The following is a 27,983-nucleotide window of genomic DNA, read 5'->3' on the forward strand; positions in this document are numbered from 1 at the left end:
AATGTATTAAACTACTCAAATTCATGCTTATCTGATGAGCATAAACCTCACCTCTTAGGCTTGCTTCTTTATAAATTTTGATACTGTTAACCCAGTTCCTTATATTTTATGTATCTTTTTGTTAATTTTGAAGACTTCATATATTAAATATTAGGAATTTGTCTAATTTTTGTTATAAAAATGACTTTTCCATTAAAATATTTAAAGCTTTTATGTAACAAAATATGCATTTTTAAGCTTATGAATTAGGAAGATATTTTTAATCTCTAGATTGTACATATTTCTTAGGTTGCCCTGAAAGCTCTTCATTGGTTTTCTCAATATGGAAATAATCTATGTGAAATTTAACTTTTAATGTCATATAAAATGAGGTTCATGGTTATTTTCTTCCAGATGGGTTTCTGTTGTACAAGCACAATTCTTTGAAATAATTTATATGTTCAACATCTAGTCATGCAGCTCTCGATACCAGCAGCAATCACAGATTCGAAGTGTCAATCAACTAGAATAGGCCTTAACCCTGAATTTTATTGGCCGGTTTGTCCTCACTAGAAAACACCTTCACAATATGTTTGTTAGTTCTGCAACTGCTCCAAGCAAGCACAGCTTCTGGGAACTCAGTACTGGGAAACAATATTCTCATTCAGGACATTTTACAGTAATCCACCAGTGCATATTCATGGTGTGCCATCCTCACATGGGGCACACTCAGTTGTAAGACTGATATCTACTTAGGTACAGGGAAGCCACTCTACTATCTTGGTTTCCCCAGGATATAATGCCTTAGTCACATGGCTGTATATGTGCCAGTTCACGGCTCTCCACATCCAGGAAAAGGCTACAAATAAAGGATTTACAACATAATTTTCTTCAAGGAAGCTGTGATAGAAAGGTAACTGTGAGGTCATCTTTTCATACATGAGTCAGTGGAAACAATTTTTTTTAAAAACGATTTTAGAGGTGGGGAAGGGGGTGGAGGAGAAATATCAATTTGTTTTTCCACTTATCTATGCACTTATTGGTTGACTCCTACATGTGTTCTGACCCAGGATGGAACCCACAGCCCAGGCTTATAGGGATGACACTCTAACCAAGTAAGTTACTTGGCTAGGGGCTAGAACAAAAGACCTGTTCTTACCCCTTTATTGAGAGCATCCTTTCCCTATTCAGTGGAAACTGCTATGTAAGTCATTTACCCACATGTTCTTTTCCTCATTCAACTGAAAACTACCTTGTATTTTCATTTATACTAAGACATGTCTACATTATCTTGTTTCACTAATCATTTTTCTGTTCCTATGTTAATACCACATCATTTTAACATCATCCTTATTGTATTTTGATATTGCATAGTAAGTCCCCCTTGCTTTCAATTTTAATTGCTACCCTTAAGTTAATTTTATTTCTACAAAAATGTAGTTTTCTCAAATTACAAAAGCCCTTGGATATTCTAATTGATATTGCATTAAATTTATACATTTATTTTGAGAGAAATGACATTTACAATACTGTCATTCTGCCCCCAAAGTATGCCTTTGCATTTATTCAAATTATGATAATGTCCTTCAGGATAAGGATTCTGAACAAAGTAATTTGAAGCCCATCTTTGTTTAATACTATTATATTAAGAAAGGTTTAATATTCGAATAAGAGAAATTTCTATTATGGACTGAATATTTCCATCTCCCAGAGTTTACGTTGAGGCCCTAATTCCCAGTGTGATAGTATTTGGAGGTGTGGCCTATGAAGGTAACTGGATTTACATTAGATTAAGAGGGTAGGATGTTCATGATGGGAATAGTAAGGAGAGAGAAAGAGACATCTCTCCATGTCTATGTACCAAGGAAAGGCAATGTGGACCTTCACCAGGAACCAAATCTGCCAGCAGTTTGATCTTGGGACTTTGCAGTTTCTACAACAGTAAGAAATACATGTCTGGCCATGACTGGTGTGGCTCAGTGGATTGGGTGCCAGCCTTCGAACCAAAGGGTCGCCAGTTTGATTCCAGTCAGGGCACATGCCTCAGTTCTGGACCAGGTCCCCATTAGGGGGCATTCTAGAGGCAAACACACATTGATGTTTCTTTCCTGTTTCTCCCTCCCTTCCCTTCTTTCTGAAAATAAATAAAATCTTTAAAAAATATCAAAACAAGTCTTGATAAAATTTAAAAGGTTGAATAATATAAAATGTAATTTCAAATTATATATAATTGAATGAAAGTAGACATCAGTAACAGAAGTAGAAAATTCCAAATAAGTAGAAATTAAACATCACACTCTTAAACAAGGGGCCAAATAAGAAATCAAAAAACATTTAAAAAGTATTCTGAAACAAATGAAAACTGACCATATCAAGACTTATGGGATGCAGCAAAAGCAGTGCTAACAAGAAAGTATAAAGTTTAAACACATAGAACTTGAATCAACAACTTATAGCCTAAGAAACTAGAAAAATAGGAGGAAACTAAACCCTTAACTAGAAAAGAGAAGAAAATAAGGATTGGAGCAGAGATAAATAAAACATTAGAAAAACAATTTGATCAATGAAAATTATTTGAAAAAAATTGATAACATTGACTATGAAAATCAATCAAATTAGTAAAACTGAAATTTAAAGTGGGGACATTACTACCAATTTTACAAACATAAAAATGATTACTAGAGAATACTATGAACAATTGTACACCAACAAATGGATAACCTATATGAAACATAAATTCCTAGAAACACACAACTTTCCAAAACTAAATCATGAATAGAAATTCTGAGCAGACCTATAACTAGCAAGAAAACTGAAGTAGTGATCAAACCTCCCAACAAAGAAATGTCTGGACCAGATGGCTTCGTTGCTCAATTCTATTAAACATTTAAAGAAGCGTCAACATTCATCCTTCACAAATTCTTCTAAAATGTAAGAGATGTGAACTTTTCCTAACATTTTACAAGGTCAGCATTACTTTGATACCAAAGTGAGACAAGGACACTAATATTCCATTCTCATTCTCCAGAAAGGCTATCAAATTGTTCCTAAGTACCTTTCTTGAAAAGTCCATCTTTCCTAATTGATATGAAATGCCTCATTCCCCATACACTAAAATCCTTTGTTTGGTTCCATTTTTGGATTCTCTCTTGTGTTCCACTGGTCTGTCCAGTCAGATGAGCCCCGTATTTCAGTTTTTGAAGTTTAAGGGTAGTTAGTAATCTGGTAAAACTAGCCCCAAGTGCCCCATACTGCATTTTTCTTTCAGATATACTCTCTGTTCTAACCTTTACTTTTTCCACTTGAACTTTAGAAAAACCCCTATTTAGAAAAATATATTATTTTTAAATGGGATAATGTTAAATTAATTTATGAATTTATGAATTAAAATGATGTTTATGTGAAAGATTTTTTCAAGGATATAGTATATAATTTTTTGTTTACTAATGCTTTTTTTTGCCTTTCAGTAGTGTTTTAAACTTTTATTGCTAAAATTATTCTTAAGCATTTAATCCTATTGCAAGGTTTTGTTTGTATATATTAAGTTTATTTACACGATTTTATACCCACTACTTTACTTCACCCCTTTATTTAAAATTACATTAGCCGTGGCTAGGTAGTTCAGTTGGTTAGTGTCCTTGCAACAGGCCAAGGTTGTGGGGTTTATCCCCTACTAGGTTATGTAGGGGATAAAAATCAATCAATGAGTAAATAAGTGGAAGAGTAAATCAATGTTTCTCTCTCTCAAATCAATTTTCAAACAAAAGTAACTGCAATAAATTATTTGGAAAAAGCATCTTTGCAGTTAGAAAAAAATTATTTTTATACCTAACAAAATGCATCTGGCCTGGAGGTAATTAGCGAGAATTAGTAAATCAGTTGATCTGAAGAGTCTCCTTGAGTATACTCAAATTTACATTCCTAGATCTCTGTAAGCCATGTCACTTCTCTTAGATTTGCTATGGTCGATATTACCCTTCAAACTTTTAAAGTTCTTTCTTAGTCCAGGACTTCACAAATCAGCTCCCATAGACCTTAGACCTATAGCCTTCCCCCAGGACTCGACTGAAAGAAAGGCTGTCTCAAGGGTCTGCGCTCTAAGCGAGAGCAAAAGTTCCTTTTTGAAACTTGCTTTCTTTTAAAAGAAAACAACACTTTTTATTTCTATTCCATAAAAGACGCTCCTGGTTTTTCATAGAAGTCAAGCTTTAAATCATATTTATTAGCTCAATTGTGTAACCTTTCTCCCATCAAGTCTTTTTTAAAAACACTCCAAGAAGAGCTATCCTTAAGGAGGCTCAAAGATCACTCCAAAATACAATCCCAATGATATATACAGAGATACTCACTTAAACTTGCAGTTAACACACACACCCACACACAAAAATCCTGAATCCAGTTTCTCCCTCTCTCTACGACCCCCAACACCCTATCACACACACTCAATTCCCTTTTCCCTGCAAAGCCTGCCTCGCCGTTGCCTTATCCACGGGCTGGGACATTCACACAGAAGTCAGTAGCTCAAGTATACCAGCCCCTTTTGCAATTTCAGAAACTCCTCCCCTTTCGCCTCCTGCACCCCTTTTCACGTTTAGCAGTTTCTCCCCACCAGCCTTCCCAATCTTTTTTGTAATTTCCAAGTCTCCTTCCTTTCAGCCTCCCGGACCGACTGTGCGACTCAGACGCTTAGGTTCCACAACTCCGCTGAAGAACCCCAAGCCAAAGTCACACCGGAACGTGGCCAAAACTGCGACTCGGGAAACTGTGTACTCCTGGGCTGCAGTGACAGTTCCAGAGATATAGGCGCAGGCTGTGAAGAATCAAACAGTGCATCCACCGCGTTCACTGCCCCGATCTACATTTCCCAGAAGGGTCAACGGTGCGTATAATCTTCCCTTACAAACCATCCCTCCTCTTTTGAGCCTGTTCAACTACCGTGGATAGTTCCAAGGTTCACTTAACCTAGTCTCTTTCAAACATGCAAGAGCGGCCTTTTTCAGAAGCTCGGCCTGAGGCTGAGCCGGGCTCTAGGAGGCCTCCGGTGCGCTGTTTGATGAGAGGATGCAATTGTTTCCGCTGGGCCCTAGTTAAGCTCTGACAGGAATCCTGACGATAGAGAGCCATCCTGACCGCCTCGCGTACATCCTGACTGCATTTCCCAGAGGACGCCTCGGCCTAACGCGATCTCGCGCGAATTCAGCCCGAAGTCACGCTCGGACGGACCACACGTCTTTACCTGCAACTATTACAGTGCTGTGGAGGAGGCTTCTGCTTGGGAAGCTCCGAAGGCCTGAAGTGAGGAAGTCGAGGGGGGGCGGGGCCAGAGCCGGAGCTTCGGCTTGGCACGGCGGAGGTCAGATTCAAATTGTGTGGTTATGTGTATGTGGTGGTATGTGGTGACTGACCTTGTGGTTGTGACTTGCTGTTCCAATAATTACCGTGTGCAGCACCGCCTGGGTGCCTGGGACTGCCGGTATGACTACACAGTACCCAGTGTGTGTGGGGGGTGCTGAGGGGGGTTGAAGGGAGGGAGGGCATGTTGTGGCTTTGTACATGAAGGTGTGTTGGGGCCTTTTGGCTCGATGGATATGATAATGATTGACCCCGTAGAGGTGTGATTGTGTTACCGTGTGCTGTAGAGTACGGGTGGGGGTGCCTGGGAGTACTGTGATATGCCACGATTGTGACCGTGTGAGTCCCTGGTTATGCGGCCCTGTTGCTTTGATTGTGGGTTACCTCTAGCTTTACGTCCCCATAGTGCTTCTGTGATTTTTGTGACTATAACTGTATGAGGGTTTTTTCCACTTACGTATACTTCTTTAAACATTATGTTGTAGTTTTTCTTGGTTTTTAAACTTTATGTGAAATCTGTCCTTTGTAAGTCCTTTTATATGAACTTTTGCGTATTTGTACAACTATGTTTTTGAGAATTTTCCATATTAGCTTTAATAATGCTTCATTTTTCTTTGCTATATTGTTTTCCTCCTTTGATGCATTATTATCCTTTCTAGTAATGATGGACATTTGAGTTATTTCTAGTTTGTTTGTTTGACTTGATAACAATGCTGCCACAAGCATTCTTTTACATAAGGTACATGTGCATGAATTTATCTTTCTACCAATGGAATTGCTGGATCATGTGATATCTTTTACTTTGCTAAATAATGCCAAAATATTTACTTAAGCGTTGCACAAACTTATACTTGCACACCAGTGTTTGAGACATTTTATTGTTCGATAGCTTACCAAAACATGGTTCTGATAGTTTTTTTAAAGATTTTATTTATTTATTTCTCGAGAGAGGGGAAGGGAGGGAGAAAGAGGAAGAGAAACATGGTTGTGCAAGAGATACATTGGTTTGGTGCCTCTCACTCGCCCCCAACTTGGGGACCTGGCCTGCAGCCCACGCACGTGCCCTGACTGCAAGTCAAACCTGCGACCTTTTGGTTCTCAGACCAGCGCTAAATTCACTGAGCCACACCAGCCAGGGCTGATAGTTTTTAAAACATTTTTATGAGATGCAGCATATGGTAGAGTGCACAAAATTTAAGTATACAGCTGTATAACAGTTTCCTAAATCGATATAAAGGACTGTGTCCACACTCGCAAAAGTTTCTCTCATACCCCTTCCTAATTATTTCCTTCCCAGAATTACTAATCAGAAACCTATCTCAATTAGTTAATTCTAGTTAGACATTTCTAATTAGACATTTCTTTATGTCTTTTTTCTTTATGTCTTTTCCACATTATATCCCAGAGTCATCCATGCTGTTGAGTGTAATTGTGCTTAGCACTCAACACATTTGGGGATATATTGTAATTTAGTAATAGATTACATTGTTCATGGATATTTGATAGTTTTCAGTTTTTGGCTATTAGAAATTAACTGGTGGTGGGTGCCAGGTCTCTCCTATGCAAAATTACTGTTTTCCCTTTTTAATTAGTATCTTGTGAGGATATGCTTTGAGACTATACAAAAATAATCTTTCTTATCATACTTTCACCCATTAAACTCATTAGTAATTATTCTTTTAAAAATATATTTTATTGATTATACCATTACAGTTGTTCTATTCCCCCCTTCATTCCCCTCCACCCGCACACTCCCTCCCCCACCATTCTCCCCCCCTTAGTTTATAACCACGTGTCTCAAGTTCTTTAGATTCTATATTTCCCCCACTATTCTTGCCCTCCCCCCATCTATTTTCTACCTACCATCTATGCTATTTTCTGTGCCTTCTCCCCCCTTCTCCCCCTCCCACCCCCCTGTTTCTAACCCTCCATGTGTTCTTCATTTCTATGGTTCCACTCCTGATCTAGCTGTCCTCTTGGTTTGCTTTTGTTTTAGGTGTGGTTGTTAATAACTGTGTGTTTGCTGTCCTTTCACTGTTCATATTTTTCATCTTCTTTTTCTTATATAAGTCCCTTTAGCATTTCATATAATAAGGGCTTGGTGATGATGAACTCCTTGAACTTGACCTTATCTGAGAAGCACTTTATCTGTCCTTCCATTCTAAATGAAAGTTTTGCTGGATAAAGCAATCTTGGCTGTAGGTCTTTGGATTTCATGACTTGGAATACTTCTTTCCAGCCCCTTCTTGCCTGTAAGGTCTCTTTTGAGAAATCCGCTGACAGTCTGATGGGTACTCCTTTGTAGGTGACTGTCCCCTTATCCCTTGCTGCTTCTAGGATTCTCTCCTTCATTTTGGTCTTGGCTAATGTAATTATGATGTGCCTTGGTGTGTTCCTTCTTGGGTCCAACTTCTTTGGCACTCTCTGAGCTTCCTGGATTTCCTGGAAGTCTATTTCCTTTGCCAGACTGGGGAAGTTCTCCTTTATTATTTGTTCAAATATGTTTTCCACTCGTGGCTGTTTCTTTCCCCCTTCTGGTACCCCTATAATCCGGATGTTGGAACGTTTAAAGATGTCCTGGAGGTTCCTAAGCCTCTCCTCATTTTTTTGAATTCTCATTTCTTCATTCCTTTCTGGTGGGATGTTTTGTTCTTCCTTCTGGTCCATTCCATTGATTTGAGTCCCAGTTTCCTTTCCATCGCTATTGGTTTCCTGTGCATCTCCTTCATTTCAATTAGTTTAGCCTTCATATGTTCCTCTAATTTGTGACTATGTTCCTCTAATTTGTGACTATAATCTACCAGTTCTGTGAGCATCCTGATAAATAGTGTCTTGAATTGTGCTTCTGAGAGGCTGGCAATCTGTTGGTCGCTTAGAGTTATTGGCTCTGGGACTTTGAGTTCTTCTTGCACCATCTTTTGGGCTGTTTGTGTCTGTTCCGTAGCACGATCAGAGCCCTAAAGTGTTCACTAGAACAGGGTAACTAAGTTGCTGGGTTGTGACGTTGTATGTGGGGGTGGGGTCAAAGAGGGACAATGGCTTCCCGTCTGCCACCTGCTGCCGCGGCCCCGGCGCCGCAGCCACCACCGTCACCAGGCCCACGTGTTTTGTTCCACTGCATGCGAGTGTGCCACCGCCATCAGCCCTCCACCACTGGGTTCGCCCCCTGGGGCCTGTGTGGTCCATCTCACTGTGGGCGAATGTGCAACCACGGTCAGTCTAGCCCACACCCCGACTGGTTCCGGGCTGCCTGCTCGCCTAGGTCGGGGGATCTGTCCTGGCCCACCCAGCTCCGCTGCTGGCTCCGCCTCTCTTACCATCCCTGTTGAATGGTTGGTAGTTGTTGGACTTCCGTATAATTCCGTTTTCTGGTCTTTGGGTGTGTCCTAGTTCTCCAAACCTTTGTTGTGTTCATACTTGGTTGTGGGAGAAGACAGTGTTTCCACCTATGCCTCTGTCTTGGCGGAAGTCCCAGCTTCAGTTTTTCATCATTAGTAATTCTTGTATGAAATAATTATTACTCTGATGTTTGCCTTGTGGTGATTTTCTCTTTCTATGATTCCTTCTGCATTCATTAATTTAAATTCTACTATAAGGAAGAACTATTCTTGTTCCCCATGTACTCATGGACATTTATTTTATTTTGAGTTTTAATTATTATTATTACTATTATTGTTATATATTTTATTGCTAAATTGTCCCAGATTTGGCCACTAGGAACTCCTTCAGCTGAGAACTCCTTCAGTTGAACTCCTTCAAAGGACTCCTGTGTCCTTTCAATATGCCATCATATTGAATGCTTTCTTACTTTCTGGCACCAAAGTGTTCCAGGCTTATCTTGTATTTTTCTCTCCTCCAACCCTGGAATCAGCAATTTTCCAAGGAACCTTTATTTCTTTTATTGCAGAGTATATTTATAAACTAAGCTCTGGTCACTAGGTTTGCTCATTGCTATCTGTGTGTAATTGCTCTAGTTTTTGTCAGTGGAGAGCTAGCAAATACACAGATGTGTATATGCACATTTATATTTATCTGCCTATTCGTATACATTAAAAAAGCACTAATTCCTACTCATACTTTCACTTCTAATCCAATGCTATAGGATTTTGTCAAGAACTGTGAAGTGTCTGAGATTTTGCTGTACTTGTAATTTAGCAAGTTAGCTTGACACATTTTCGGGTGCTAGCAGAAGATGCATGACTTTTGGGTCAGAGATAAAAGGTGGTTGATTGCTCATAGCAATAGCCAAAGTATCTATATTTTCTTGTACTGACTCACTTGCACCTGTAGGGTGATGCAGATACACAAGTATATGTGTGCTCTCATGAATTTAGGGAACCTGAACCATATATAATGGGTAATAAGCATGCTGGCCCTTTGTTCTGAAGAGAGAATATCCGTCTCTCAAGGCTGTTCACTATACAACATTTTTGAGAAATAGTACAAAATAATAGTGCTTAGTGCTTCTGATGGCAAGATGTACAAAAACATTGAAGACCTGAAGATCGTTTTGCATCAGATTTGGCCATTTCCTTATTTGTAACTTCTTCCTCCAAAGTAGTTTCAGAATTGCTAACTCATATAAACAACAAATTTACAGACTACAGTGAAGTATTTGTGTGCAACTTTTTTCCTTAACCTTACAGATATATAGTCAAAAACTGTTTTGAATTTAGTTCTTTTCTTTGCCAACCTGTGTAGTTTTGTAGTTTCAGTGTAGTTTTGTTATTCATTTTTCATACATTTAGCTTTGGTTGTTACACTTTGGGTTTCCCCACGTCCTGGTTGATTGTGGAATATTACAGTATTTCGAGTATGAAAACATTAATATGGTTCCTGCCTACTCCCTGTATAAAATCAACCTCATTAGTCTCTGATTTATCCTTCTGTTATTTTGTACAAAAGAGAAGATACACGTATTCTTTTGAATGACTTATTTTTTTGCATTAAAAATAGTATACTCTTGTGAACGTTGCTTCTTTCACTTAATGATATATCCTGGACATTACTCTATCACAATTCAAAGAGATACTCATAGCTTTTGTTTATATAGTTACATAATAAATATTCCAGTATATTTATGGATTTACCATAGTTTATTCAGCCACTCTCCTATTATGGACATTTAGGTCATTTACAGTATTTTGCTACTGTAAATAGTCCTGCAGTAAATATTTTGTATTTGTGTATTTTAGTATTGCTTGGAGGCATATCTCTAGGGTAGATTTCTAGAAGTGGGATTGCTGGGTCAAAGGAAGTACATATGCAATTTTAATGGGTATTACTAAATTCACCTGTGGGACTGTTGTACCAGTTTTCATTCCCACTCACAATGTATAACAGTGCCTGTTTCCACCTCTGCAGCATAGCCAACATAATGTCTTGATGTGCTTTTTAATTTTTACCAATCTAATACATGAAAAATGGTATTGCAGTGTTTTCTTATTTAAGTATGAGTGTATATGAACATTTTAAATCTTTTTAGATTGATTATTTATGGTTTATTATTTAGATTATTTATTATTTTTCTAGAAGATTTTTAGACCTTTATCTTTATGATTAGTGCTTTTTTATATCTTGAAAAGAAATCCTTGTTTATTCCCAAGGTCTTGAAGACATTCTTCTATGTTTTCTTTTCTTTATTTATTTTTTATTTATTTTTTAAAAGATTTTATTTATCTTCAGAGGGGTAGGGAAGGAGAGAGGGAGAGAAAGATCAATGTATGGTTGCCTCTCGTGTGTCCCCTGCTGGGAACTGACCTGCAACCCAGGCATGTGCCCTGACTGGGAATCGAACCGCGATACTCTGGTTCACAGGCCTGTGCTCAGTCCACTGAGCTACACCAGCCAGGGCTATTTATTTTTTATATTTTTAAAAGATTTTATTTATTTTTAGACAGAGGGGAAGGGAGGGAGAAAGAGAGAGAAACATCGATGTGTGGTTTGCCTCTTGTGCACCCCCTACTGGGGACCTGGCCTGCAACCCAGGCATGTGCCCTGATCTGGGAATCGAACCTGTGATGCTTTGGTTTGCAGGCTGCTCAGTCCACCGAGCCACACCAGCCAGGGCCTATGTTTTCTTTAGAAGCTTTATAGATTTATCATTTATATTTTTAAGTGTGTGATCTATCTTGAATTAATTTTTGTGTATGGTAAGAGGTAGGGATAAAGGTTAATTTTTTTTTTCCCATTCAATTACACAGTTGTTCTAGCACTATTGGTTAAAAACACCATCCTTCCTATATGAATTACAAGGAGCTTTTATCATAAATCAGGTGATATTATATTTTGGCTTTTTCTGGACTGTATTCTGTTTATTATTTATCTTTTAGGTCAGTGCCACTGTCTTGAGCTTGTAGTTTTAATTCTCCAACCTTTTTTCTACTTTCTTGAGACTGTCTTGGCTTTTTTGTGTTTTTTCCATTTCCTATAGATGTTAGATCAATTTGTTAATTCTCACCAAAAAGAAAAGTCCTTGCTGGGATTTTATTTATGAATCTGTATGGTAATTTGAGGAAAACAGACATTTTCAAAAATATATTTTAATGATTATGCTATTACAGTTGTCCCATTTCGCCCTCTTTATTCCCCTCCACACTCCCCCTCCCACCCACATTTTTACCCTTTAGTTCATGTCCATGGGTCATACATTCCCTGTTCTTTGGCTTCTACATTTCCCATACTATTCTTAACCTCCCCCTGTCTATTTTCTACCTACCATCTATGCTACTTATTCTTTGTACCTTTTTCCCCTCTCTCCCTGTCCCACTCCCCTGCTGATAACCCTCCCTGTGCTCTCCATTTCTGTGGTTCTATTCCTGTTCTAGTTGTTTCCTTAGTTTGTTTTTGTTTTAGGTGTGGTTGTTAAATAACTGTGAGTTTACTGTCATTTTACTATTGATATTTTTTACCTTCTTTTTCTTAGATAAATCCTTTTAACATTTTGTATAAGGGCTTGGTGATGATGAACTCCTTGAATTTGACCTTATCTGAGAAGCACTTTATCTGCCCTCCCATTCTAAATGAAAGCTTTGCTGGATAGAGTAATCTTGAATGTAGATCCTTGCTGTTCATGACTTTGAATACTTCTTTTCAGCCCCTTCTTGCTTGCACAGTCTCTTTTGAGAAATCCGCTGACAGTCTGATGGGAACTCCTTTGTGGGTGACTGTCTCCTTATCTCTTGCTGCTTCTGGGATTCTCTCCTTCATTTTAATCTTGAGTAATGTAATTATAATATGCCTTGATGTGTTCCTCCTTGGGTCCAACTTCTTTGGGACTCTCTGAGCTTCCTGGACTTCTGGAAGTCTATTTCCTTTGCCAGTTTGGGGAAGTTCTCCTTCATTATTTATTCAAATAACTTTTCCACTTGTTGCTCTTCTTCTCCTTCTGGTATCCTTTAAAGGTTAGAACCTTTAAAAATGTCCTGGAGTTTCCTAAGCCTCTCCTCATTTTTTTGAATTTTTTCTTCATTATTTTCTGGTTGAATATTTCCTTCTTCCTTCTGGTCCACACCATTGATTTGAGTCCCAGTTTCCTTCCCATCACTGTTGGTTCCCTGTACATTTTTTTTATTTCACTTAGCATAGCCTTCATTTTTTCATCTAATTTGCAACCATATTCAACCAATTCTGTGAGCATCCTGATTACCAGTGTTTTGAACTTTGCATCTGATAGGTTGGCTGTCTCTTCATCATTTAGTTGTATTTTTTCTGGGGCTTTGATCTGTTCTTTCATTTGGGCCATTATTTTTTTTTTTGTCTCATCCCACCTGTTATGTAATAAGAGGCGGGGTCTTAGGTGTTCACCAGGGTGGGGCAACCCATATCGCTGTGTTGTGACTCTGTATGTAGGGGAGGGGTCTGAGAGGAAACAGTGGTGCTCACTCTGCTCTCTGCCTGTTTTCAGTCACTTTCCCCACTACGAACAAGCAAATTAGGTTCTTCTGGTACTGATTCTTGTGTGGCTGCAATTGTGTACATTCTAGGACCCTATGGGTCTCTCCGATGAACTCTTTCATGAGGCTGGGAGTTTCTCCCCCTGCCACTTCAATCCCCATAGGTGTTTTCAATCAGAGGTTTGAGGTTTTATTTCCTGGAGCTGGGTTGGGTAGTCTGTCTCACTCCCAAGTTGTTCCTCCCAGTTTACCTGCACACAAGTGTGGGACTGCCTGCTCCACCAGCCACTGCCTCGCCAGGTACACAAGCTGCCGCTTGCCGGTCAGCCACTGCCTTGCCCACCTGGGTCCTCCAGCTGCTGCCTGGCCACAAGTCCTCTCCTACTAGCTGCCGGTCTCTGCTCCTCCTATTGGTCCTGATGAATGTTTCCTTTTGAACTCCTTGGTTGTTGGACTTCCATACAGTTCAATTTTCTGTCAGTTGTGGTTGTTTTTTGTTTTTAAATTGTTGTCCTTCTTTTGGTTGTGTGAAGAAGCAGTGTGTCTACCTATGCCTCCATCTTGGCTGGAAGTGGAAAACTGACATTTTATCAGTATTGAATCTATCAACTAATAAATATATGTCTACATTAAAGTCTTCGATTTCTCTCAGCAATTTGTTGTTGTTATTGCACATCTTTTAGATTTATACCTTGGTATTTGATGTTTATTGTTGAAAGTCAATGGTGTTTAATATTTTTAAATTTTCCAGTTGTTTATTGCTGAAAGTATAGTTGCTTTTTGTATATTGTCCTTGTATCAAACATAAATAAAACACCTACTGTTAATGCTATTTATCAAGTTGAGGACGTTCTCTTTTTTTTTATTTGTGAAGACTTTTTTTACATCAATGAAGAATGAATTTAGACAAATGCATTTCCTGTGTTTATCAAGAGGATCGTATGATTTTTCTTTTATTAAACATATCAGTGTGTTAAACTATGTTGATTTTCAAATGTTGAACCAACCTTTCATTCCTGAAGTAAACTCTGCCTGGCCATAATGTATTAAACCTTTTTAAAAAAATTTTAGTTGGTCAAATTTGCTAATACTGTATAGATTTTCTGTATATGTATTTATGAGATACATTGGCTCATAATTTTCTTCTAATGTCTTTGTTAAGTTTTGGTGTCAGGCTTCTATTAACCTCATAAAATGAGCTGGGAAGAATTCCCTGTGTTTTTCTATTCATGACTTATAAGAATAAAGTTGTTCCTTAAATTTGAAAGAAGTCACTGGTGAAGCTGTCTGGGCCTAATTTTTTCTTGATAGGAAGATTTTAAATTATAGAATAAATTTAACACTTTAGATGTTTTATTATTTTTGTCAGTTTTGGCATGTTTTTTAAGGAATTTGTCTATTTTACATAAGCTTTCACAGTTAAGAACATAAAGTTATTAGTATTCTCTTATCTTTTTAACATCTGTGGCATCTGTAATGATGTTACCTTTTCATTCCTGATATTGTTCATTTGTGTAGTTAACCTCTCTTTTTTTTTCCATCAGGGCTTTTGGTAATGTTTTTTAGTCCCTCTGGGTACTCTCAAACTTTTTTTTGTTTTTCTTTGGTTTTCATCAGTTTGACTATGCTTGGCTGTGGTTTTGCTTTTTGTTTTGTGTGTTTTACCTTTCATTTTACTTACTATTCTTCAGGTTTGCTGAGCTCTTGAAACTCTTGTTGAAGCATTTGATTAGCTAATTTATTCAATATTAATCCTTCTCCAATCTCTTTTCTCCTTCTGATACTCTACTTACCTATATGGTAGCTCTTTTGAATGTCCCATGTGTCTTTTATATTCACTTCTGTTCTTTTTGTTCCTTTTTTCACCTGCATTTCATGTGGATATATTTTTTGACTTGTTTTTGAGTTCTGTATTCTGTCTTCTATTTGTCTGGTTTCATGTTAAAACTGCAATAACTTTTTATTCTCTTATGCTGGTCTAGGTTGTCTATATAATTCTTCTTTTAGAGATTTCAGTTCTATTTAATTTCTTCATCTTGTCATCCATTTGCCTATCTTTTTTCCTTGGTTGTCTTTAACATTTAATTATAACTATTTTAAATTATTTGTTTGCCAACTCCAATATCTGAAATGTCTTTGGTTCTGTTCTTAATTTCTGTTTTTAATCTTTTTGTGTGTCTAGTAATTTTTAATTGTATGTTAGATACTGCATCTGAAACAACTGCGGGGGCCAAGGCCAGCCACTATCTACTTTTAGCCTTCTCATAGAACAGGCTTGAAACTGCTTTTCAGATCTCTGTTACAGATATAGTATATGGGAAATTTTCAGGATGCTGGAAATAATTTAAAACATGCTGTTGCCCTGGCTGGTATAGCTCAGTGGATTGAGCACGGACCTGTGAAGCAAAGGGTCGCCGGTTCAATTCCCAGTCAGGGCACATGCCTGGGTTGCAGGCCAGGTCCCCAGTAGGGGACACAGGAGAAGCAACTACATGTAGATGTTTCTCTCCCTCGCTTTCTTCTTCCTGTCCCCTCTATCTAAAAATAAATAAAAAATATATTTTAAAAAACATGCTGTTAAGTGAAATAATGATCTTATTAAAACATAGGTTTGTCATTTTTTTCTTTTCTTTTCTTTTATATACACCTGAGGGCATGCTTAGAGAGAGGGGAAGGGAGGGAGAGAAACATGGATGTGAGAGAGAGATCAATTGGTTGCCTCTCGCATGCATCCAGACCAGGGATTAAATCTGCAACCCTTTGGCCTACTGGAGGATGCTCCAGCCAACTGAGCCACACCGGTCAGGGCTAGGTTTATTATTTAGAAGAGTACAAAATACTAAAAAAAGTAAGTTACTTGGTTTTAAAGGACTTTCTTTTTTTTTCCAATTTTTTACACTGCATTTTTTATTTTTTAATTTTTTATTTTTTTAATATATTTTATTGATTATACCATTACAGTTGTTCTATTCCCCCCCCTTCATTCCCCTCCACCCGCACACTCCCTCCCCCACCATTCTCCCCCCCTTAGTTTATAACCACATGTCTCAAGTTCTTTAGGTTCTATATTTCCCCCACTATTCTCGCCCTCCCCCCTATCTATTTTCTACCTACCATCTATGCTATTTTCTGTGCCTTCTCCCCCCTTCTCCTCCTCCCACCCCCCTGTTTCTAACCCTCCATATGTTCTTCATTTCTATGGTTCCACTCCTGATCTAGCTGTCCTCTTGGTTTGCTTTTGTTTTAGGTGTGGTTGTTAATAACTGTGTGTTTGCTGTCCTTTCACTGTTCATATTTTTCATCTTCTTTTTCTTATATAAGTCCCTTTAGCATTTCATATAATAAGGGCTTGGTGATGATGAACTCCTTGAACTTGACCTTATCTGAGAAGCACTTTATCTGTCCTTCCATTCTAAATGAAAGTTTTGCTGGATAAAGCAATCTTGGCTGTAGGTCTTTGGATTTCATGACTTGGAATACTTCTTTCCAGCCCCTTCTTGCCTGTAAGGTCTCTTTTGAGAAATCCGCTGACAGTCTGATGGGTACTCCTTTGTAGGTGACTGTCCCCTTATCCCTTGCTGCTTCTAGGATTCTCTCCTTCATTTTAGTCTTGGCTAATGTAATTATGATGTGCCTTGGTGTGTTCCTTCTTGGGTCCAACTTCTTTGGGACTCTCTGAGCTTCCTGGATTTCCTGGAAGTCTATTTCCTTTGCCAGACTGGGGAAGTTCTCCTTTATTATTTGTTCAAATAAGTTTTCCACTCGTGGCTGTTTCTTTCCCCCTTCTGGTACCCCTGTAATCCGGATGTTGGAACGTTTAAAGATGTCCTGGAGGTTCCTAAGCCTCTCCTCATTGTTTTGAATTCTCATTTCTTCATTCCTTTCTGGTCGGATGTTTCGTTCTTCCTTCTGGTCCATTCCATTGATTTGAGTCCCAGTTTCCTTTCCATCGCTATTGGTTTCCTGGACATCTCCCTTCATTTCAATTAGTTTAACCTTCATATGTTCCTCCAATTTGTGACTATAATCAACCAGTTCTGTGAGCATCCTGATAAATAGTGTCCTGAATTGTGCTTCTGAGAGGCTGGCAATTTCTCGGTCGCTTAGAGTTATTGGCTCTGGGACTTTGAGTTCTTCTTGAGCCATCCTTTGGGCTGTTTGTGTCTGTTCCATAGCACGATTAGAGCCCTAAAGTGTTCACTAGAACAGGGCAACTAAGTCGCTGGGTTGTGACGTCGTAAGTGGGGGTGGGGTCAAAGAGGGACAATGGCTTCCCTCCGGCGCCCACTGCCGCTGCCACCACCCCCACCAGCACCGCAGCCACCACCGTCACCAGGGCCACACGCCCCGCTCCACGGCACGCGAGTGTGCCACCGCTGTCAGCCCTCCACCACTGGGTTCGCCCCCTGGGGCCTGCGTGGTCCGTCTCACTGCGCCTGAATGTGTGACCTTGGTCAGTCTGCCCCGCACCCCGACTAGTTCTGGGCTGCCTGCGCTCCTAGGTCTGTCCTGCCCGACCCAGCTCCGCTGCTGGCTCCACCTCTTACCGTCCTCGTTGAACGGTTCATAGCTGTCGGACTTCCGTATAATTCGGTTTTCTGGCCTCTGGGTGTGTGTTAGTTCTCCAAAACTTTTGTTGTATCCAAACTTGGTTGTGGGAGAAGGCACAGTGTTTCCACCTATGCCTCCATCTTGGCGGAAGTCTTAAAGGACTTTCTTATCTGTAGATACCTTTTTGCAATGCTCCATACCCCAGGTGTGGTCCTTTTGCAAGCATACTATATATACAGTCTTGGCCTTAAACTTTGGCTTTAAAAAGGAACGGAAGATCCCTCAGATGCAAGATTCAGTGTGTGAGGATACCCCAGACGTGCAAAGGAAGAGGTTCGTGAATGTGACAAAGGTAGAAGGAGGCACCGAAGTAAGAATGTTTCCTACTCATTCTGTAATAGTAGGAAGGTCCAGCACTCAATGATGTCCCTTTAACCAGATGTCCCTTTAACCAGAGAAAGGCGAGGAGGAGAAGCCAGAAAGGGAGACGTAAAATAAGGAGTATGGGAAAGGAGTTTTGTTTCCAAGTCTTTCTGGATTACTGTTGACTCTTATGGTATTTGTTACAATACCTGGTACGTAGGCTATGTGGTTGGTAAAAGAATACTAGGGTCTTAATAAATAGTAATATTAAAAGGAGTGCTTTTAGATCCTGGCTGGGTGGCTCAGTTGGTTGCTGTAACATCCCGTACACCAAAGAGTTGTGGGTTTGATTCCCTGTCAGGGAACATACCTGAGTTGCTGGTTCGATTCCTCCCTGGTTGGGCGCCTATGAGAGGCAACCAATCAATGTTTCTCTCTCTCTCCCTCTTTCTCTTTCTCTCTTCCTTCTTTATCTAAAGTCAATAAACATATCCTTGGGTGAGGATTTTTTTTAAAAAGGAGTGCTTTTAGGTTTTAAGGGAAAAACAAGGATTATTTTGGTTTTAATTTCTTGGAACATGTAATTTCCTGGAACACCTGGGGGAGTGCAGTGAGTAGCCATTAAATAATTGATACATGGTGCTGTTCTTTAGGTGTTTAGTTTTACATGAAATTATTGATAAGTTGTTTAATACTCAAGGAGCTTCGTGAATAGAAATGAATGCTCACTGTCCTTTATACTTTTATAATGCTCAGTTTATTGTATTCTTTAATAAGCAAAAAAAAATTTTAAGTTTAAACATACATCACAAATCAGTTACTCTTCTTAAACAATTTAGACTTCTATTAGTGTTTTAGTATAACTTATTCTTTTAGACTATTTATTTATTTATTAGCCTCACCAAGGACATGCTTATTAATTTTAGAGAGAGGGAATGGGAAGGGGAGGAAGAGAGACAGACAGACAGATAGACAGACATCAATGGGAGAGAAACATTGGTCTGTTGCCTCTTATATGTGCCAGAGACTGAACCTAGGAACAACCTAGGATGTGCCCTGACCAGGAATCGAACCCTCCAAATTTCGATTTATGGGACAATGCTCCAACAAACTGAGCCACACTGAACAGAGCTGTTTTGGACATTTTGGACAGTTTGCTTTTCTGGATTTTAGGTAAGGCAAGACTCTTAAGGCAGGATTAGCCCTGGCTGGCGTAGCTCAGTGGACTGAGCACGGGCCTGCGAACCAGAGGATCGCGATTCGATTCCCAGTCAGGGCACATGCCTGGGTTCCCTGCAGGCCAACTCCCAGCAGGGGACGCATGAAAGGCAACCATACATTGATGTTTCTCTCCCTCTCTCCTTCCCCTCCAAAGATAAATAAATAAATAAAATCTTAAAAAAAAAAAGGCAGGATTAGACGATCTGGTTTATCAATCAGTTGTTTCTTGCTCAGGACTTGGGGCTTGATTGTATAGTACAAGATCATTGAAAACTGGTTTGGCCAGTGTATATCCAAGCCAAAATGATTATGATCAACTTTTAGAAATTAATCGTACAAAAATCATACACTGGTAAAATGATATGTACAAAGATCTTTAGTATAGCATGGTTATAGTGAAAGACTGGAAACAACTCAACTGATCAGCAGCAGATTGGTTAAATAAAGTATATCCACTTAGTGATATACAATTTAGCTAAGAGAATTATGTATCTCTCTATGTACTAGTTGGGATCCAGTCCAAGATACATTAAGTTAAAATAGCAAATATAGCCCTGGCTGGTGTAGCTCAGTGGATTGAGCGTGGGCCTGCAAACTAGAGGATCGCGGTTCGATTCCCCGTCAGGGCACATGCCTGGGTTGCAGGCAGGTTCCCTGCAGGCCAACTCCCAGCAGAGGACACATAAAAGGCAACCATACATTGATGTTTCTCTCCCTCTCTCCTTCCCCTCTAAAGATAAATAAATAAATAAAATCTTTAAAAAAATAGCAAATATATATAACATGCTACAACTTGTGTAAAAAATTATATCTTTGAGCCTATGCATACATATATACAAAGTATATTCTCCAAGCCATATCAGGTTGTTCCATTCTATCCTGCTATAGTTAAAGCTTAATTCTTCTGGAATTGAGCATAATGAGATATTTGTTTATTCTTCTCACTAATAACCCCTGAAATGTTTATTGGAATGAACAGAGGGGAGATAATCATTTTTGGAGCCATAACGTAAATGGGATCTTATGTAGCTTCTTTTGCTTTCCCCAGCTCTGTCTTCTTCCAAAAGAGGAGCCCAAAGGTGGACTGGTCTTTTTCTACAAATATCAAAGCCATGGCTCAGGTGAGATGATTTCTTTTGCTCAAATAGAGTCATTTTTATTGTTAGTATATATAAACACTTACTTTTCTCATCATGACACTTTTTGGTGTTTAAAAAACAAAAAACTTTCACACAGTTTCATTATAGGCATTGCCAAAGTTCTCTTACCTTTGCCCTGAAGAAAAAGGTGTCTGATAAGCCACTTTAAATATTTCTCTGTTTGTGGAGATAGTTTAAAAAAAAAAGAAGTGGTTCAATAATCATTATTGGAAAAAAGAAAAGAATGGTTAAAGATCTTTATAGTCTTAACTTGCAGATAACTATTAGAGGGTCACCTGGTTGGTAAGTTTCTCTGAAGGGGTGTTAATCAGATTAAAATTTATCAGAAAATTTCTTATGAATTTCATCAAGAAGACTTGTTTCCACAAAGAGAGTGTAAATTATATAATGTAGAAAACGGTCTGACTGACACGAGGTTTTGAAAAAAATTTTTTTATACTAGTTAAAACGATCCCACTTCAGGAAACTGATCCCTATTTCCTCCTAAACCTCCCAGTTCTTCCTTCTTCTTTAAATAATGTTTACAAACTCATTTTTTAAGTACTTTAGCATCTTCTGTCTTAAACTTCTGCCAGAAATCTTGATTCATTTGTTAATGAATCTAATTTGATTGGGCAGTGATTTGATAGGATGAAAATGAATGCTTAAGGGCACCATCTCCATAGACCTAGGTTTTCCAATGAGAAAATGTGTGGAATAAGATTTTGTTTGATTTCAGTCCTAATAGTGGAATGATCTTCATCAGTTTCCCATAGCTCAGGAACAAAGGGAATTTACAGTTGAATAATGGGTAGGATTATAAGTAAGATTAGACTAATGTTGGGAAGATCTTTAACGATCACCTATGGCCTCAATGTCTGAAAGCAAAAGAAAAATTGTCATTAATATCCCTATAACAGAATATTATTTAGTGAAAAATATGCTTATGAAAAGAATTTGTTGTAACAAGGAATCACTTATTATATAATACTATGACATTTTAATGATTCAGTTGAATTATATGTGAATATAATTTTCTACATAAAATATTTTTAAAAGTCATTTTACACATGTGTACAAGTGAAGTAGTACTATTCCAGTCTTATTACCAGTTCCATTCCTAAAAGGTAGATGCCCTCAAGACCTGTTTTTTAATGTTTTAATTACTATTGATTTTCAGTATTATTTTGTATTAGTATTATTTTTATATTAGTTTTATATGATTGTCTAAGGACTATACTATATAGTGCTTAGACAATCATATAATTTACAAAGTGATCCCCCCAGTATTTCAAGTACCTGCCTGGTACCGTACATAATTATAATATTATTGACTGTATTCCCTATATTATACTTTACATCCCCATGACTATTTTGTAATTGCCAATTTGTACTTCTTAATTCCTTTACCTTTCTTGTTCACTCAGTTCCCTAACCCCTTTTCCCCCTCAACTCTTTTTTTTTAATTATTTAATTTTTTTAAAGATTTTATTTATTTATCTTTAGAGGGGAAGGGAAGGAGAGAGGGAGAGAATATCAATGTATGGTTGCTTCTCGTGGGTCCCCCATTGGGAACTGACCTGCAACCCGGGCATGTGCCCTGACTGGGAATCGAACCGCAATCCTCTGGTTCGCAGGCCCACGCTCAATCCACTGAGCTACACCAGCCAGGTACCCTCAACTCTTGAATATGGCATAATTGCTATCTTTTAATGAATCAATTTTACTCATTTTCTCTTGACTTACTGCAGAGTGGAAGGAACATTATACTTCCTACTGCACCCTTCATTTCCTCTGATTCTATTATTATGTTACAATTTTTGCTTAAATTAATAGTGTATGGACTGTTAGGACTGTAAATAGCACTCACTCCTGAACTAGCTCAGCTTTATTCTATTACAGCTTTTTGTTTTTCCTGAAGTTAATTTTCCCCCCCACATTTGCTTAGTTGTCCATGTATTTTTATTCAAAATATCCAGGGTTACTGTCACATGCCAATTAATATGTTTTCTATCTGATCAACACATCATTCCTTTTCAACATGTGGAAGCCTCCATCTCTGTTCCCTTTTTGGTCTTGCTCCCATCTAGTCTGGTTACTCTCTAGGCCTGCTGCAGTTTTCCCAAGACTTCCCTTTTTTTGTTTCCTGGGATTTTCCTTCACTGTTTTCCTGTGTTAATTTACCTACTTCTTGAATCTCCTATCTTCCTCTTTTCTGTACTCCCCCATTTTTGTGGAACACATCCTCAGTAGTTTCCTAAGATATTGTGCTTGTGTCCTTTATGTCAGGGAATTTTGTTTTTAATCCTTACAACAGAATGATAATTCAGTTATAGAATTCTTTGTCAGAATTTCCTTTTTCCATAAGAATAGTCAAAATTGTTCTTATTTCTTATTTTTAGTAATGTAAAGAATTACAATGCCTCTCTGATTCTTGATTTCTTTTATATGATCTACTCTTCTCTGGATGCCTTTAATATCTTCTGTATCACTTCTTCTGAAATTTTACTTTTAGTATTTGGGAAAAGAGGAGGGACAAAGAAGCGCACATATTATATGACCAGTATTGTGTTAGGCATTTGCATATACTATTTCATTTAATTATGAAACTCCTGGTCGGCTTTGTACCTTCTCAGACTTCTGTACTGGAAGTGTTCCAGTGCACAAAAGCAGTTTCGTCTGGAGGAAACGTAATGACAGGGAGGCACTTTGATTCAGTCGTGCTGATTTGTTTACAGTCCTCTGCTTGCTTCCCATTCGGGCCTTCTCTATATGCTTACAATTTTTCACTTCCTTTACTTTTATTTTTTTTCTTCTCTCTTTTCTTCACAAAACACACTTTTTAATTTAATTAAGTCATATACATGATTGTTGTTCCAGGAGTCAGTGATGTTCAGTGATGTGTCCATAGACTTCTCTCAGGAGGAGTGGGAATGCCTGAATGATGATCAGAGAGATTTATACAGAGATGTGATGTTGGAGAATTACAACAACCTGGTTTCAATGGGTAAGGACGTCTGTCCATATTAATTCCGATTCTGCCCTCAGAAGGTCTACTTCCTTCAAGGAGAAATACTTACCTGCCTTTTCAGTAACTGATTAGGTTTCTAATCCGGTTCCCAGAGGAATGAATGTTTTTAATATTATAGAGTGAGAAAGAAGTTGTGTTGAGTTATGGAGGGAGTTTCAAATCCTCGTTATGTTTCATAAATCTGTTAATACCTTTCTCTGACTCTTTCTTTAATGAAAGAACTGGATCTGAAATCTGGGACATTCCTATCATAAACATGTCTCATTACTTCTTTTATAAGCAGGACATTCTATTTCTAAACCAGATGTGATCTCCTTCTTGGAGCAGGGGAAGGAGCCCTGGTTGGTTAACAGAGAAGTAACAGGAGGCCAGTGTCCAGGTAAGTGAGGCATGGCAGTAACGACCCAGTTGTTCAGTGGAGAGGCCATACTTTAGAGTTGCTATCTGGGAAGCTCCCCTTAAAAGCCTTTGGCCTGTATACAAAAGTAATCCTTTTCTATATGAGCTTTCAAATGACCTCACCTTTTTCCCTTACTTAACACACTGCCTATTCTTTTCCTCTTACACTTTTCTCCTAATTCTAATTAGCTATGCCCTCTTCCACTCTCTCTAATGATATTTCTTTCTGTCCATATTTTGGTTCTAGTTCCTTATCAGCTTCTCATCCTCTTTTGTATTAGCCTAAAAAAACAAAGGCATGACTGTCTCCTGAAGTATATTCTTTTCTACATTGCCAAAAACTAATTGTTTTAGAGTTTTTTAGATACAGTAGTTCATACACTCATTAATTCAGTCATACTTTTAACAAACATTTACTTTTTTTCTATTGTGTATGAGATACTCTTCTAGGTTCTGGAGATATTAAAAAAGGAATAAGCACTTATAGAATTTATACCTTAGTAGGACAGAACATGTTTATATATAACTTCTACAAAGTAGAACCACCGTAAGAGAGGTTAAAATAGGGAAGACAGCAGAAAGTGAGAGCTAGAGATATAGAAGAGAAATTGATCCAGACAGCAGTCAGAGGAGGAGATTTGAATATGTGTGTGTCGACTTTGGATAGAATATTGGAAGTGAAGGGTCTGCTTCTATTGAGAATTTAGAGCTGGCAAAAATAAAGAGATTTTGAATGAAGGAGGGAAAATGGGACAGCACTCATTATATGTTTATTGAGTAACCATTGTACACTTAGCACTATTCTTCTTTATTTTATTTATTAATTCTTAGACAGAGGGGATGGGAGGTAGAAAGGCAGTAAGAGAAACATCAGTGTAAGAGAGAAATATCAATCATTTGCCTCTCTTACATACCCTGACCAGGGACTGAACCCGCAACCCAAAGCACATGCCCAGACTGGGAATTGAACCCGTAACTTTTCACTTTTCAGGACAATACCCAACCAACTGAGCCACACCAGTCAGAGTCCCAGCACTGTTCTTAACACTGAGGGTTACAGTAGCGAATAGAACCTGAAAAAACTTTATTCTTAGAAGTTACCCTCCAGTGCAAGGATAGATGCACAAATAAATGAATATATAATTTATCATGTAATAATAAGTGCTAAAAAGAGAAACAAAGTGGAAAGAGGGGATAGAGAGTGCTCTTTTATGTGACATGGTAAATGAAACTTTTTCCATTAAGTTGTTATTTGTGCAGAGACCTGAAGAAGTACAGCAGTACTTCAGGTGTATTTTTCAATCTGAGGACTCTTCTTTTTTTGGTGATAGGAAGTCTTTGGCAGTCATCACTTCACATATTACCTTGCTAACATTTCCTCTTTCCTCCGTCAAGCTCCTGTTAAACAGGCATTAGAACGTCTGTCATTGTCAGTGTCTTTTACTCTTCATCTGTCTTTCCATTTATACTGCTTTTGCATAGAATTTCTTGGCTTGATTTCTGTTGATTCACTAATATATTCTTTAGCTATGAGCTTTTAGCTCTTAAACCCGTTGCTTTTTATTTAACAAATAGTATAGTCAGTTATAAAATGAAGTTAATATATACAATAGGGTATCTATAACATGCAATTAACATAAAATTATAAGATGAAGTGTAAATCTCTAGATTTGCATATGTAAGAGATTTGCAAGGAAATACACCTAAGAGTGTAATTGCTGGGTCTTGGCATACCCATTGACTCAGCTTTACTGGTTAATGCCAAACTCTTTTACGAGTGTTTGTATCACCTTCTCTCCCTATAATTGATATGTAAGATGTTTTTCATTTTCTTATGATTCATGAGTATAAAATCTTATTTCATTGATTTAAATTAAGTGTTCCTGGTTACCATTAAGATGATTACATTTCCATTTGTTATTTGGCCATTAGTGTGTCTTTTGTGTAATGATATTTGATCATTTTTGTATTAGACTATTAGTCTTTTTCCTAAGATTTGTAGGAATTTTTTATATATTCTGGATACTTAATTTTTGGTCAGTAACATGTTTTATAGACATCTTTTCCAGTTGTAGCTTTTTTTTTAAAGATTTTATTTATTTTTAGAGAGGGGAAGGGAGAGAAACATCATTGTGTGGATGCTTCTCGCGTGCCCCCTACTGGGAACCTGGCTCACAACTCAGGCCTGTGTCCTAGACTGGAAATCCAACTAGCAGGTGGGCACTCAATTCACTGAGCTACACCAGCCTGAGCCAATTGTAGCTTTTTTATTTAGTTTCTTTATGTTATCTTTTGATGAATAGTAACTATTTTTAATATGAATAAATTATATCATTAGTTAAATTATAACATAGAGTTTATAAAAATTCTTTATAAATGGTGATGGAAAAAATGAAAATAAAAATAAAATAAAAAATTCTTCTTTCTATGTGCTTTGAGTGTCTTAAAACCTTTTCCTGGCCCAATTTTCTCCTCTTTTTTTTTTAATGTTTTGACTTTCTTATTAAAATCCTGTTAATGTAACTGGCATTGGTTTTTATGAAAGATGTGAAATAGAGATTTGTCATAATTGTTTCCCATACAGAGAATAAATTATGTATTCCCCACTGAATAAAAAGTCTATCTGTTTTCTACTGTTCCACAGTGTTTCTTTTGTCACATATTAAATTCTGTGTATACGTAATTCATGATTGTTACATTGGCTTTTTTATCTATTTCTGTCTTAATTACTCTTGCTTCTTTAAAACATTCTTCTCTCTGGTAGGATAGATCCCTATACCTTTCTCTTCACAAGTATATGGTTAAACTTGCCTTTTTGGTTTCCATATGAACTTTAAAATTGCATTAAGTAAAGATTCATATAAAATGTTGAATTTTTAAAAAAGATTTTATTTATCTATTTTTAGAAAGAGGGAAGGGGAGAGAGAAAGAGGGAGAAAAACGTCAATGTGTGGTTGCTCCCCATGTGCCTCTCACCAGGGAACTGGCCTGCAACCCAGGCATGTGACCTGACTGGGAACTGAACAAGCTACCCTTTGGTTCACAGGCTGGTGCTCAATCTATTGAGCCATACCAGCCAGTGCTAAAATGTTGAATTTTAAAAGCATCCATTCATGATAAAAACTTTCAACAAAGGTGGGTATAGAGGGAACATATCTCAACATAATAAAAGCCATATATGGCAAGCCCACAGATAACATTATACTCAGTGGCAAAAGCTGAAAGTTTTTTTCTCGTATCAGGAACAAGACCAAAATTCTTGCCAATTTTATTTAAAATAGCACTGAAAGTCTTCACCAGAACAGTAAGGCAAGAAAAAGAAATGAAAGGCATCTAAATTGGAGAGGAAGAAGGGAAACTGTTTCCATTGGATTGACCAAAAAGTTCGTTACATTTTCTCTATGGGATGGCTCTAGTAGTGCTTAGTTGTCTTTAACGCCACTTGAAACAGTTTTGTTAGATTGTATTGTGACAGCTATCCCATCAGTGTTGCGATGGCTCTAGTAGTGCTTAGTTGTCTTTAACGCCACTTGAAACAATTTTGTTAGATTGTATTGTGACAGCTATCCCATCAGTGTGCATTTAAAAAATGTTACCAAAATTGGTGAATTTTTGTGTAGCCATTTTAATATTGAAGATGGAAGAAAATAAGCAACATTCTTGAAGTATTATGCTTTAAAATCTCAAGAAAGGTGAAAACACATCTGTAATGTAAAAAAAATATTTGTGCAATGTATGGAGAAGGTGCATAATTGAATGATCAAACATGTCAAAAGTGGTTTATGAAGTTCCTTGGTACTATTAACACTTTGGCCAAACAATTCTTTGCTGTAGGGTTACCTCATGCATTGGAAGATATTTAGGAGCATGCTTGGCTCCTACCACTAGAAGCCAATAGTGGGAGATAGCTGACATACTCAAAATATTCAAATCAATAAAGTTACTGGTGAAAATGAAAAATGTATCTTTTATTTTACAGAAAAAACTAACAGACTTTCTGGCCAACCCAATATTTGCAGGTAGCATGATATTTTATATAAAAAAACCCCTAAA

The 27,983-nt window shown here is 37.8% G+C and overlaps 1 protein-coding gene across 7 annotated transcripts in view; it reads left to right on the plus strand.

Annotated features, from left to right (window-relative positions):
* Nucleotides 1-27,983, plus strand: part of ZNF566 (zinc finger protein 566) — a 57,849-nt gene that overhangs the window by 17,639 nt on the left and 12,227 nt on the right. The window contains exons 1-4 of one of the 7 annotated variants that reach the window (XM_037040105.1): nucleotides 4,790-4,858; nucleotides 20,410-20,482; nucleotides 23,381-23,507; nucleotides 23,812-23,910. In XM_037040105.1, coding sequence (XP_036896000.1) covers nucleotides 20,474-20,482; nucleotides 23,381-23,507; nucleotides 23,812-23,910 — 235 coding nt within the window. In that variant the 5' untranslated portion in view covers nucleotides 4,790-4,858; nucleotides 20,410-20,473. Of the gene's footprint in view, nucleotides 1-4,789; nucleotides 4,859-5,088; nucleotides 5,333-5,363; nucleotides 5,473-20,409; nucleotides 20,483-23,380; nucleotides 23,508-23,811; nucleotides 23,911-27,983 lie in introns of those variants that run through there. The other 6 variants (XM_037040103.1, XM_037040107.1, XM_037040108.1 and 3 more) reach the window with 6 other exon arrangements.

Source organism: Sturnira hondurensis, unplaced genomic scaffold (genome assembly GCF_014824575.4).
Source record: "Sturnira hondurensis isolate 20B ecotype Veracruz unplaced genomic scaffold, ASM1482457v3 Scaffold0002597, whole genome shotgun sequence".
Classification (NCBI taxonomy): Eukaryota; Metazoa; Chordata; class Mammalia; order Chiroptera; family Phyllostomidae; genus Sturnira; species Sturnira hondurensis.